The sequence below is a fragment of the Choloepus didactylus genome, chromosome 20 (assembly GCF_015220235.1).
Source record: "Choloepus didactylus isolate mChoDid1 chromosome 20, mChoDid1.pri, whole genome shotgun sequence".
NCBI lineage: Eukaryota > Metazoa > Chordata > Mammalia > Pilosa > Megalonychidae > Choloepus > Choloepus didactylus.
The window spans coordinates 49,262,229-49,275,915 of record NC_051326.1 but is presented as its reverse complement, the minus strand read 5'-3'; the positions used below and the strand labels follow the sequence as shown (position 1 = coordinate 49,275,915).

The window sequence follows — 13,687 nt, the reverse complement described above, 5'->3', positions numbered from 1 at the left end:
TTGTCCCCAAATGTGCCTAAACACACATAAAAATTGTATATATATATATACACACACACACACACATATGTGTGTGTGTCACCTGAAGGAGTGTGGCTGGTGAGAATGCTATACAGCTGTAGTGACATCTACCTTACAAACAAAGCTCTCAAGTTGCTGGAGAAGTGTGTCCGGGACAACCATAAGGCATCATTACTCAAGGTAAGTTTTCCTTTTGGGTCTGTTGCCTTTTTTTTAATGCGATGTTATTGAGATATGTTCACACACCACATAATCCATCCAAAGAATACAATCAATGGCTCACAGTATCATCATATAGTTGTGCATTCATCACCACAATCAATTTTAGATTGTTTTCGTTACTCAAAACAGAAAAATTAAAAATAAAAGACCACCCAAAACATCCCATACCCCTTATCCCCCCTGTAATTTATTTATTTGCTTTGTCTTTATTATATTACTCATCTGTCCATACACTGGATAAAGGCAGTGTCAGTCAGAAGGTTTTCACAATCACACAGTCACACGATAAAGGCTATATAGTTAGTCATCATCAAAAATCAAGGCTACTGGATTGCAGTTCAACAGTTTCAGGTACTTCCTTCTGTCTATTCTAATACACTCAAAACTGAAAAGGAAAGTCTATATAATGTGTAAGAATAACCTCTAGAATGACCTCTTGTCTCTATTCGAAATCTCTCAGCCACTGCAACTTTATTTTGTTTCATTTCTTTTCCTCCTTTTTGTGAAGAAGGCATTCTCAATCTTAAGATGCCAAAGCCAGGAGACTCTCTGGGAGTCATGTCTCACATTGCCACTCAGATATCTGGCTGGCTGGCTTGTCCATCATTAAGTTGCTGTTAACAATTCAAAGCTGACACCCCCCTACCTCATTCTCCAAGGAAATGCTCTCCTCCAACAGAAGCCTCTAAGAGGTTAGCTCCCCTTTCACTGGCCCCGGGGTACAAAATGCTAGATCTCTTGCTTCAGTGGAGGATCTACCCCATGATGTAATTTGTGATCCAGAGGTATTTCTGGGATCAGGCTGATTCATGACTCCTGAAGAGATCACTTCTTTGTTTAGCTCTGTATCCTGCTTTCCTCACTCACTTCCTCAATAAATCAAGTGTGCCTGAATCCTGTCTCAGACTCTGCTTCTAGGGAAACTGTTCCCAGAAGGCCCCGAAAGACTTAGAACATGTGGTTAGGGAAGGCTTCCCTGAGGAGCTAAGATCTCAAGGATGAGTGGTAGAATAAGTGATGAAAGAGAAGGAAAAGCATCCAGACTGATGGAACAGCATGTGCAAAGCCCTCCTCTCCCAGGAGACTGCCTGAAACAGAGCCAGCTAGAAGGAAAACACACCAAAATGAGGCTGGAAACATAAATAGGGGATATAACCATTGAGGGTCCTATAGGCTACATACTAGTTTTCATCCTAAAAGCAACGGGAAGCCATTGGAACATTCTTAACTGCAGGTGGGATAGAGGGATATAACATGATGTTTGTGTTTTGGAATCAATCACCAGCTACAATGTGGAGAATGGATTGGAGGGCTCCCAAGTAGGACCAAAGAAAGCAGTTAGGAAAATCCTGCAGTAAATCCAAGTAAAAGCTGATGTGACAAAGACAGGGCAGTGGTTAGGACAATAGAGAAGGCTGTAGTGTGTGGGTATTTGGGGGTTGTTTGGGAGGGAACTGGGAAGAGCTTGGTGATGGATTAGATTTCCGGTGGTGGGGAGGAAGAATCGGAGAGAGGTGCCATCCTCCGCACAAAGTGCATTATGTGCACAACCTCACTGAATCCTCATGTGCTTTTACCATTCCCCGGGAAACTGAGACACACAGTTAAGTAATTTGTGTAAAGTCACACTGCCAGTAGTAGCAGAACTGGAAATACTGAGAATGTTAGTTTGAGAGACACTAGGGGCTGATTTAAAGTGGGAGCTACACCCTAGCGGTGCAGAGGAGCTGTTTTTGCTTGCTTTATATTTCAAACATCCCTGGGAATCTCAGAGTGGTACAGCCAGGGCTCCTGAGGGCATTTGTACGTTGCACAGTTATCTGGTTTGATTGCAACCAAATCCGAGGTTTAAAGGGGTCTAATCCGGGGTTCTCAACCTTGGCACTATTAACATTTAGGTGGAGATAAGCGTTGGGGGAGCCGCCCTGTGTACTGTGGAAGTTTATTTAGCACCATCACTAGCCAGTAACCACTAGATGCCAGTCACACATCCTGTACCCCCACCCCCGGTTGTGACCCCACAGAGGCCTCCAGACCTTGTCAGATGTCCCCTGGGGAAAAAAATTGCCCCCTGTTGGGAACCGCTGATCTAATCTTTTTTAAATCTAGCAGTAAAAGGTTCACAGTCCAAATTCTGGGCCTGGGGCCACAGTAACAGTTGCAAGTGTTTCCACTTTTATTCAGAATGTGACAAATTCTGCCATTATTTAAATAACTGGTGTTTATTTACAAATAGCTCCAAACGTTTAGATAAATTTGAATTGAATTGAAAGCCTGACATTTATCCAATACCAGGAATTAATGCATAATGCAATTCAGCCTAGGGAGCTGCACCTCCAGGCCAACCCAGCATCCAGGCTCTGGGAAGGTGCTTCGCATTTGAATGAGCCCCACCGAACAAATTCTGTGATTCTAATAGGGAAGATACACTTTAACACCCCAAGGTTTCACATTCCAAAATCGACTTTTCTCTCTTCCTGTTTTGCTTTATTTGTTCTAATACCTCTAGAATGTCCACGGAGTAGCTCATTCATATATCTAATTCAACCAACTTTTATCAATTCTTGCTCCCAGACACACTGTTAGGTACTGGGGGTGCAAAGGTGAGTAAAATAGGGTCCCTGCCCTCTAGGAGCTCACAGGGAAGATAGAAAAGTAAGCAGATAATTAGCAAACCTCACAAAAATCAGGTGCCTCATGTTTATTTAGCATATCATGAATATTTAATATTTCCTTGGTCTTGCCATCTTTTTCTGTGTTCACACACATGCTCTTTTATCTAATGAATCTTGCAAGTTAACTTCATCCTCAAACGCATTAAGTTTTATTCCTCCCTTCTCTTGTTCTCTGTAGCAGAAGCGAATCTTCTCAAATAATACAGGAGACACATTACAATTACCAACCTGAGTTCTGAATAGATTCAATAAATTTTTATTAAACACCTATCAGGTGACACCTCTAGCCTTTGCCTCTGGTCTAGCAGCCGGCTCAGATGGCGCCTCCTGCCTGAAGTCCTATTTTCTTGTTCTAGAACAGACGGCTCCGGGACTGTACTGGTGCATTAGCTAGGTCTCCCTTCTCCCTGGTACCCCCCACTCGCCTCTGGAGCGCCCCAGCCCACCCGCCTCTGGAGCGTCCCTTCCCCTGGGCCTCCTACTTATTATGCCGCAGTCACGGTTAAAGCGTTAGCCTTAGTTCATGCGTTCATTCATTCACTCATTTATTCATTCGTGCAGCAGTTATTTTGTGAGATCCTAACGAATGCCAGACGCTCTTCTAAATTCCGGGAATCCAAGGCTTTTAAGGGCTCAAGTCTGCCGCGAACTTTCCCTGGAGAAGAGGGAGTCTTTGCGGCATCCCACTCAAGACGATGGGATGGAGATGGGGCGCGTTGGCATACGCCCTGAGGCATGGGTTGGAGAACCGGGGAGGAAGGCGGCCGGGAAACCCCTGGGGGAGCGACTAAGACCCGAGAGAGGCCGGGGAGGCGGAGGGGACAGCAGAAAGCCGGGAAGCCACGTGTCCCCGGGTACCCTGCGGCCAATGGGGGAGGCTGGGCGGTCCCTGCGAGCTCTGCCCTCGAGCCCGCCGCCTCCCTCAAATAGGCTGCGCTTGGGCGGGGAGAGCTGGAGACCCGAGACATCCCACAGCTAATAGCCGGACGACGCTGAGCGATCCTATTGGAAAAGGACGACATGAGCTATTGGGGACGACGGGGACAGGCTTCTGGCTGGGACCGCGGTGAGCCAGGCTCGGTGGGAGGGCGGCGAGGACACCCAGGATCCGCGCGCGGCTGTGGCCCCGAGTCTTGTCGGGAAGGGAAGAGGTCCCGGGGCGCAAAGGCCGATAAACTTCTTCCACAGGGAAAAGGAGGGAATGGGGACCCCCCCCCCCTTAGAATCCCCCAAGAGTTGCCGGACTTCATTGTAGTGGGTCAGACCTTATAAAATACTTTGCAGAAGCTTCAGGGTTTCGGGGATGGATTGGGAGGGTTCCCTGGTCGCGCGTAACCTTTATTCGCCAAGCCCCACAAGTTGGTCTCGCGCACGAACTTGCGTAGTTACGAAAAGGAATTTAAATAAGCGTTGAACTTAACACGGCAAGGAAATCATTGAGCAATTGGTTTAAGTAGTTTTAGTGGTGTAGGGAGAGCAAAGCCAGATGCACACGAAAAGTTTAGGTAGTGGAGGGAGTTCGGGGTATTAGCAGAGGAAGGAAGGGGCTGCGCCGAGGGCCCCCAGGCCCTTTGGAACTTCCCCGGGCCCTGCGCACTCCTCCTCCACCACCCCACCACCGCCGGCCCGGGTCGCTCTACCCCAGCACAGGGTGATGCACAGTGTATGGAAAACGTGGGCGGTAGGCGGGGATTTTGGATGTAAAATGTTCCCGGAGACGCAGTACGCCACCCGGACCCTGCCGGATCAGTTCTTTTCCATGCAGGGTTCCCCAAGCGCATTCCCTCGTTCTCTTCTTGACTTTTCCGAGGGGTCTCGTCGCTGGTCCTATAGTTGGGGGCTGAGGGGGGGGGGGGAGCAGTGCACGCACGTGATTGTGAAACTTCTCCAACCATTATCCATTAGAGGGGTCTTGTACGGCCCCCCACTGGTATGCAGAGTCTAGAAGCTTGAACTGAAACAAAGGAGGAAAAGAAAGGGCATTTGACCAAAGAACCCGGTGACAATGAAGTGGGCACGCCTGCAATATGTCTGAAAATGTAGGGCCTTTTTGTGCCACCTTCCTAAAGAAGCTTGGCAATGATGCTAAAATATCTTGTCTAAACCCAGCTTGGGGGAAAAGACGTTTTCCTCATTCATATTAACGTTTTCTTGAAGATGTTGGTTAATTGTCTGAGGATCAAACAAGAAAACAGCTTCAACTCTAGCTCATTCTGCCCCCCCCACCTCCTGTGTGTGGTGTAGTATTCGGCAGGAAAATTGTTTTGTGCCCACAATTTAATTGGTAAATTTAATGATGGATGAAGCCTTTAATTGGAGAGATTAAGGGCCAGCATCCTCAGTGCCAGAAGTTGTGCTGAACACTGAGGTAAACAAACAGTACCTCTTGTTGACAGAGAAATCAGACCCAGCGGCAAGGCAACAAAAGCTTTTATTTGGTGTCTTAAAGATGCAATTCGGGGAGCACAGATTCAGGTAGGAACCCAAATTGTGTCCTGTCGTGGGGTTTCCAAGCAAAGGTTCTTAAAGAAAAGATTACATAAATTGTGAAGAATTACAATTGATGGATTTGGGGGGCTTTCCAAAGGTTCTTCAAGTTGGACATTTTACTGATTTCTTTACCTTGAGTTGGTTTATGGTGCCCAGATATCCTCAGTCATGAGAAACGTTGTTGCTTGTAGTTTTCCATCCTTGGGCAGTTTGTGATACCTGGCTAGCACATGCGTAAGGGTAATGTCTTATACTCCATTTTAAATCTCCTAGCCTTAGTAATTTTATCTCTTCTCACCCTTCACAGAATATCTTTAAAAGACACTTCTTTGGGGGAGGAAGGATAAAAAGGGGTTAAAGGTTGAATTCATGTAACAATCTTTTATCTAGGGGAGGGGGTGTATGTATCTAATAACTGTATCCTCCATGGTGTGAAGAGTTTAATGTGTGAAACCGCATAGAAATTAACAAAATTTACTGTATATCCTAATAAATGCTATAATGCCGAAGTACCATCCCACAGAAAGGACACCTAAATTAGACCAGACTTGATTGGGGAACAGAGGAATTTGGGAGAATGGCTAAGACTGTCCCTGGAATAAGAACATTTGCACTAAAATCATTGTCTTTGCACATGGTGTGAGTTCAGAATCTGTCTGGCCACCCTCATTGGCCATTGCTGGGGAAGAGCCAAGTAGTTCTGGGAAAGCCTCTGCAGATCCCACATCACACATGACAGGTGCTGTTTCAAACACCTGTCTAGACCTACACCCAGAGGTATTGGGATGGCCGGCAAGATAAGTCCAGTTTGCCCCACTAGTGAATAAACCCAAGCTCTTGTGTACCAAGGTGTACCAAATTCTTAAGCAATTAATGTTTTGCAGACAACACTTCAACTGTTTACATAGATGGCAACTGCAAAAATAATGGAAGAGATGGTGCACGAGCAGGATTCGGAGTCTCCTGGGGACCTAACAATCCTCTGTAAGTAAGATACAAATACAGTTAGTTTCTAAACCCCTGTATCACAGTCTTAAAAGAATTAGGTAAGCCATGCAAGGGCTTCCTTTATCCGTCCATTGATATGCATTGATACTTAATAATGAACCCACTGCTATGCAGGAAAACCAGCATCAACCAGAACATCCGGCTGTGGGTCCCCACCCCATCCCATTGCCTGCTTCCTCTCACTGCTGAATCTTAACCATTCTTCTCTTTCCCTTTTTGTTTAGTTTTATCACATGAATTTTACAGAAGGGTACCAAAGTCCATGATATCCAAGAATTACATGGGCATGGATAATTTTAAGAACATATTCAGATCATAAAATTAATAGTAAGTCCTATCTTCTAGCAGTGAATGTTATTCATTCACAGATATTTAAGTGTCCCATTCAACTCATTGTGGAATCTATTGAATCTATTTCAGTAAAAATTTACTCCATTTAATATTTATTGTATGCCAATACCTGTAATTCAATCTAAAAAGAAAGAACACTTGAGAGCTTTATATTTTTAATTACGTGCTTATTTCTAATGAATTGATAAGGAGGTATAGGTCAACAAACATTTTCAAGCATAAAATATTAGAATGGAATTCTGTGGGAGGGGTACATACAGTTCATGGAGAAAAAACATTTATATATAATTTACTGTGGTTCTAAAGAATTTATTGGTGGGCTTTTCAATTGGGTGCCCGTACCTCCCAAATTGGTTGCATTTAAAAGTGTGGTGTAATGATTTGTGTCTATGGGTTATTGCTACCTCACTGAAATTTTGCTATCTAGATCTAAGAACATAAGTCCTTCAGATAATCTCTGGGAAATCTCATTGCCCTTGTATAAAATTCCAACCAAATACATTTGGAGAGTTGGATAACAGCAGATAGTGAGAGCTGTTTGTATTTTCATATACCAGAAATGAATTATTTCTTTGCAATAATTTAACTTAATGATAAAATTTAGGTGATATCTTACTGTGAAAACATAAATGTTCTGACACCTTCTGAAGTACATGAGCAAAATGGAAACTGTATAGACAAATTTTAACCAATTGTTGCTAAATCTCAAAACAGAAATGTAAGTGAGAGGGTTTCTGGACGGCAGACAAACCAGAGAGCTGAACTGCAGGTAAGTTGTCATCTTCATGGCACACATCACTTGACACTGAACGTTTCATTCGTATATATCTAGTTCTTGGGAAGGGAGAAAATCTGAACGATTATATTAATGTTCCAGCCTTCCCAAAATAATTAAGAGGGCAAGGAGTAGAATGTGACACTTGTTCTCATGAGAGACCTTAGACTCTTAAAGTTGAGAGCAGGGGAGTCTGGCTAGACATAAAACAGTTGAATATATTTTTAAAAAGGGCAGAATTTCTCCAGTATGTCCTACATGCTAACAGGACTCCCCCATCGGGCCCTGTGGCCCTTCCTCCCAAACCACAGAATTTTCTCCCTACCTCCCAACACCTTAAGTACTATCCAAGGGTTTGTAAGCTACAGGGCAGTTAAGGACATCCAATCCTGCAACCATTGGATTCTAGGATAAATCTGACAGGCTTCCTGCCCTCTTGAAACAAGAAGCCAGTTGGGAAGCATGGTATCTGAAGAGCAGGGATGCACAGACTGGGATGACTCAGATTTAATTGTGTGTCTTTTTTTATTAAATTGAAAATGTTGATTTGTTTCATTGTGGAGGACCTTTCTTACAGGCAGCCCACAGAGCAATTGAACAAGCAAGGAGCCTCAACATGGATAAACTCACTATTAAAACTGATAGCAAGTTTGTCGTCAGAGGTACCTTACTCATTTGAGGGGAATGATGTGTTTGTAGGTTGCCAGGTAAAACCTGGGGCTGAGACCGACTTGATTTGTTTACTGGTTTCATTCAGGAAATGCGTGGGTGAGGGATGCTTGAAAGGAAGATGAAAAAGTTCTTACCAGCTGGGATTGTTGCCTTTGTGAGACTTCAGGCAAAAAAGACCCAAGCCTCAAATAGGGCACCAAAAGGTCACCAGGGGTACAGGAGTCTTTAAGAATTAAGTTCAACTCTTTTTAATCCTGCTTGTGTCCAAATCCTCATCTCATAAGATGAGGCCCAGACTACTGAAGCCAACAATAGTCCTGGTTTCACACAAGCTGCTTCCTGGGAAATAGTAGGTTAGGGTGTGTGTGAGTCGGGATTGTTTTATTCATCTATGTTGGATGAGAATGTACCTGGCGACAGAAAGCCACAAATGACCGTGCGGATCTCCATCCTGCATGGGAATAGTATAAATAGATTGGTATAACAATGTCTTGTGGCTTCTGTCAGTCAAGGGGACCCACATCCTTTAAATTATATTTAAATTTATTTGTGTATTTAACATGTATTTAAATTATGTACATGATTTATTTTTATAAATGTTAGACCATATATGGTTTTTTTTCCTTTTAGTGACATACCATGGTTGTTTCCCACTTGGCAAATAGGAAATATGTCTTGGATGGAGTATATTTCCACTGTATTGATGAATTTACCTGTTCTTTTCATTGAGTAATTACATTTCAATTTTTCCCGCTTTGAACAAGGAAACATTGTGTAAATAGGAGATCGGAAAGTAATTATTTATTAGGAGATGTGCCCATTTCTTTGTATATTTTTCCAAATTATTATCTTGGTAAATTCCCAGAAATGGAATTGCCGTGCCAAGAAAACATACATTCTGACTCGGATTTCCATCTTAATCTCCTGAAAGGGTTAGCATTTTTCACTCTCAGCTATCAGTTTTCCCTTCACCCTCACTTGTTGTTGATCCTGTTTGTTTTCAGTCTTATGTCATTCGCGCTTAGGTAATCGAAAGCTTAATCTTTTGCCTCTGCCTATCCATGAGACCAAGGTCTTTTGTTTAAAATAAAGTAGAAAGGAGCCTAATGTTTCAGTCTTTGAGCTGAGGGAAATCTTTCAGCTTCTGATCCTCTTGTATAAAGGGATAAAAGCACACCTTCAGGAGATGTGGCTTATGTAGGAGCTGTTCTGAGGAAGGTGAGGAGCTGTGTAATAAGACACCCAACTGTAAGAGGTGTGGCTGAACAAAGGATGATGCAGACAGGTCCAGCTTGGCGAGGAAAGATAAAGCGTTTATTGGGTGCTTTCATGGGGTCCTCATCTTCGGCGGTGGGGAAAGGCAGCAATTCCTTACCTTATGGTCCGCGTTTATCAGGGGAAGGCAGGGGAGCGGGCACAAAGGTGGCTCAGGGCCCAGAGAGGACATGCACATCATTGCTAACTGTTTATTCATCTTTGTCTCTCTGGGAACAACTTCCTACGAAGTCGATCTTGGGGAAAGTTAATGAAGACCCAGAGCTGAGAGGATGTGCAGGAATGTGCATAATTGCTGACCAAAAGTTGGAAGAATTGGGGATATTGGGAAATATGAAAACATTGCTATGTTACAGGAACACAAAAACACCTGGCAAACAATGCCTGGCACTTCATAGATACACACCTAGTTGGAGGGAAGTGCTTATGGCTCATCTTAGACTTGAAGGAAATAGGAGTTTTCAATCCATGCATAAACTATTGGAGATAGTGTAGGTTGTGGTCCCCACCTTCTGCACGTTTATTTGTTGGTGGATTCTTAACTTGACTTTCCATGTCTGCAATCCACCTACACATCCTTGGATGCCTCTTCCTTCATGAAGTTCCCCTAGCCCTCCACTACCACCACCATCTCCTCCACACTCGCCTCCCCTTCGGCACCAAACAAAAGGGAGGATGGAGAAATGGCTGAAATTCCGTCTTCTACCATGTGTTAGTTTTGCTTGTACTAACATCTTGACCTCCCTACCTGTTCCTCCCTTAAGTCATATTTAAAATTCAACTATTGCATCAACAGAAGTTTAAAAGAGCTCAAATGTTAATTCCCTCCCTCCTTCCAGAAGAGATTTCTACCCCCTCTGAAGGCCCTGAACCTTTCTGATTTTCATTTACAACTTTCTTCCTTCTCTGAACTTGCCAGATTCTACAGAATATATCACGACAGAACTACAAGGCCCAACATGGTTCTCACTTTAGAAAAGATATTAGATAGTTTTTGAGTGAAGAGATAAATTTTTGGAAAACTAAAAGGATAAGTACCTTTGAAAATCATTCTCAGAGGTGCTGCTTTTAATTGCTAGGCATGACAGAATGGATTGATAACTGGAAAGAAAATGGATGGAAAACAGCCTCTGGAAGGGATGTTGTCAACAGAGCAGATTTTGAGAGGATTGATCAAGCTTCCCAAGGAATGGATATTCAGTGGGTAAGAAATCCTGGTTTGTTCCATAAAAACTGAAGTTAAACGAGGTATGTTAGGCCTATGTAAATCTATTCAGACATTAGAAAGCAGTTACTAATTTACACCTTAATGGCAAGTTATCTAAAATATGCTGTTGGTGTCATTCTTAATTGACTTTTTAAAACTACTGAAAATAGAAGATGGAGTAAAAAAATTTTTCCTTAGTAGACTTGCAGGAGTTGCAACTCATAGCAGGCCTAGTAGACCTACTTCCATCTGGAGTTGGTAAAAAATAAATCCATTACCTTGATAAGGGTATATTAAAACCAAATTTAATTAAAGTTAGTACTGGTGACAGTATGTAGCTTTGCATCTTTTCAAAATTGATGGCACTCCTAAGATAACTCATTATTTGCTCATTAATTCTTCAGTGTCCCTATGGAAGGATATTTGGTTCAGATGATAAAAATAAATGAATTCAAGAAACTTGTTTAAAAATAAAGAAAATTGTCATTTCCAGATAAATTTGTGATATATCAGTATTTCTGCATTTTCTATGAAATTCTAATATACAGCTTATTTTTCTAGAGATTCCCATTTTTAGTACATGTGACTTTTAACATTTTGGGGATACTTGAAAACGGGACTAGGATGAAGCATTACAGGAGAAGAGTAGTAAGCACAGGTCAACGGCAGAAGTATACTTTCGAAACTCAGCATTGGAGGTACATTGTCTCTGGAGGAGACGAGACCTAAATCCTCATAGCAGTTCCTTGATTCCATGGGTGGGATTCAGGAAATATGAAATGAAGATCTGGGTGGAACCCCACACACAAAGTCATCATTCTGTAGCTATTACATTATAGCTATTATATATAATTTTAATGATAATTGAAAATACAAGGTCTTCCAGTCCTTTTCCTGCTACTTGTATGTAACATCCTTCAATGACATTGAGTTATTCCAAAACACCCTCAACTGTGGGGAGAGAAAAGATGGGGGAAACAAAGGATTTTGTATAATGCCACCTTCCTAACAAGTTTGGAAGACATGAAGGTTTGGAAAATCTGGCAAGTTTGCCCTAAAGCAATGGACTTGGCATTCTGAAGTCTGCCCATTTTCCCACAGTTGCCTTTTAAAGTTTTAGTACCAAAAAGTTAAGAAAAAAAAGGACTTTCTCCTATACAATGGCCATCGCTGTATCTTAGGAGTTGATATTGATTTCCCTTGCAAGTATGAAAGAGGAAAGTAGCCAAAGTCAAAATGCCACAGGCATTTTGTAATAATGAACAATTTTCCCTTTTAACTTTACTGGACTGCACACAATTTATGTGTAACACCACTGAGATGATGCAATTTCATTACTAGTTTTTGTGGCTAGTTGGGATATGGGAAAAGATTTGGAGTAGATAATAAAACTTTTTTTTGTTTTTAATAGAAGTATGTTCCTTCTCATTCCGGCATCAGAGGCAATGAAGACGCTGATAGACTGGCCACAGAAGGATCTAGAAAATAAGAACTTTCCTCATAGGAGTTACTGTCCTCTTGGAGAGCTGTATCTGCTGACACCCATTTCCAAAACCATCCTGCCATGAGCATCTCTATGTGTAGAACTTGTCTGCTCACCTTTACTTGTTTCTACCTTTTTCTGTTGCTGATAGTACCAACCTCTTTGTCAAGTACAGTGTAATAAAAGCAAACTTCCTGCTCAGCAACTGGTTGCTTCATGCTTATCTAGACAGGCAGATTTTGAGGTTCAGTTCTGAAGCTGTTTGCTTCATGCTATGAATTACTACATGTTATTTTGTTGTACTGCCAAAAATATTTCCAGAAATTCAATGAAGTGTTGATTCAAAAATATTTTTCAAATGCTTTGGGCTTATCTGATGAAAAGAATGAACGATAAAGTCGATGCCACATTTAAAAAATTATTCCTGTGGAACAAGAGGGAAAGCCCCTGTTATTTTTCACATCTAGAGTCTGCGTTAGTCTGAATTTGAGTCTCATCTCTTTCACTAATAAATGAAATGTTTCAGTATCTAAGCCATTCTTCACAATTTTGATGACAAACACTTTTGGTCTTTCCAGAGAGATGTCCCCCATTCCTTATTAATGCAGCCTCACTTGGTAACCAATGTTCATTCTTGATATAGGTAAGATGAAGACTTAACCTGCTTGTGGAATGAGCCTCAGTCTGGCCCAGCGATGGCCTGTGTTCTAGTTACCTCCTAGCTGGAAGGGCCAAAGCTTATCCCAGGGGTTTCCAAACTGCCTGCAGGGAGACTTTGATGGCAGGACAGCAGCCCTCCCCAACTCGTGGACTAAAACTAGGAAGAAAAACTTCTGTACTTGTTTAACTTCAGCTGTGAATGTCTCCGTTGGTGCACAGGGAAGGGATATAATCTGGGGTGCCTCCCAGGCCTCCCTCCAGAGTGCACCACGCCCCACCAAAGTGAAACTTCCTGCTCACTGCCAGGCAAAAGGAAGCCAAATCTCAAAATCAAGAAAAATTAGGACACTGGAGTTTAAAGTTCCAGGCAGTAGATTCCTTGGTCACCATAGACAGAAGGCTGAGAAGTAAACCTTGCCCCCAGGTTTGCCAGTGAAGGCGCTGACGTGAACCAGGTGTGCTGTTTTGAACTGTTGCGTTTTTTAAATTCCTAAAAGGGAAAAAAATACTCTCCCACAAAGACATGTTCAAATGCTAACCTGGTCCAACCTAACTTAATCAGGGTGGGCTTTAATCCTATATGGTGGGAGACCTTAAAAGCTGAGGAGATTTCGGACACAGGAGATGGGTGGCTTGGCTAGCACCTTCACTTTGGACTTGACTGTGGGACTATAAGTCCCTGTTCAAGCCCACTAGTCTGGTCCCTTGTTAAAGCATCCCTGGCAAAATAAAGAGTCCCCCAAAAGATAGGTTAAAGTCCTAATCCCCAGTAGCTCAAAATGTGAACTTTTTTTGGAAATTGGGTCATTATAGATGGAATTAGACAAGGTAAAATGTCATAATGGGAA

At 42.6% G+C, this 13,687-nt stretch overlaps 1 protein-coding gene across 2 annotated transcripts; it reads left to right on the top strand.

The window, feature by feature from the left end:
• Positions 1–3,827: 3,827 nt before the first annotated feature.
• Positions 3,828–12,384, top strand: LOC119516751 (ribonuclease H1-like). 2 transcript variants are annotated; one of them, XM_037813194.1, is made up of 7 exons: positions 3,828–3,984; positions 6,293–6,392; positions 7,482–7,536; positions 8,120–8,204; positions 10,569–10,693; positions 11,258–11,394; positions 12,108–12,384. In XM_037813194.1, exons 1-7 carry the CDS (start codon positions 3,939–3,941, stop codon positions 12,262–12,264), a joined length of 705 nt encoding a protein of 234 aa, XP_037669122.1. In that variant the 5' UTR covers positions 3,828–3,938; the 3' UTR covers positions 12,265–12,384. The 2 variants fall into 2 exon arrangements, with proteins under 2 accessions (XP_037669122.1, XP_037669123.1); XM_037813195.1 differs by lacking the exon at positions 11,258–11,394 and having other exon boundaries at positions 12,108–12,246.
• The last annotated feature ends 1,303 nt before the right edge of the window (positions 12,385–13,687 follow it).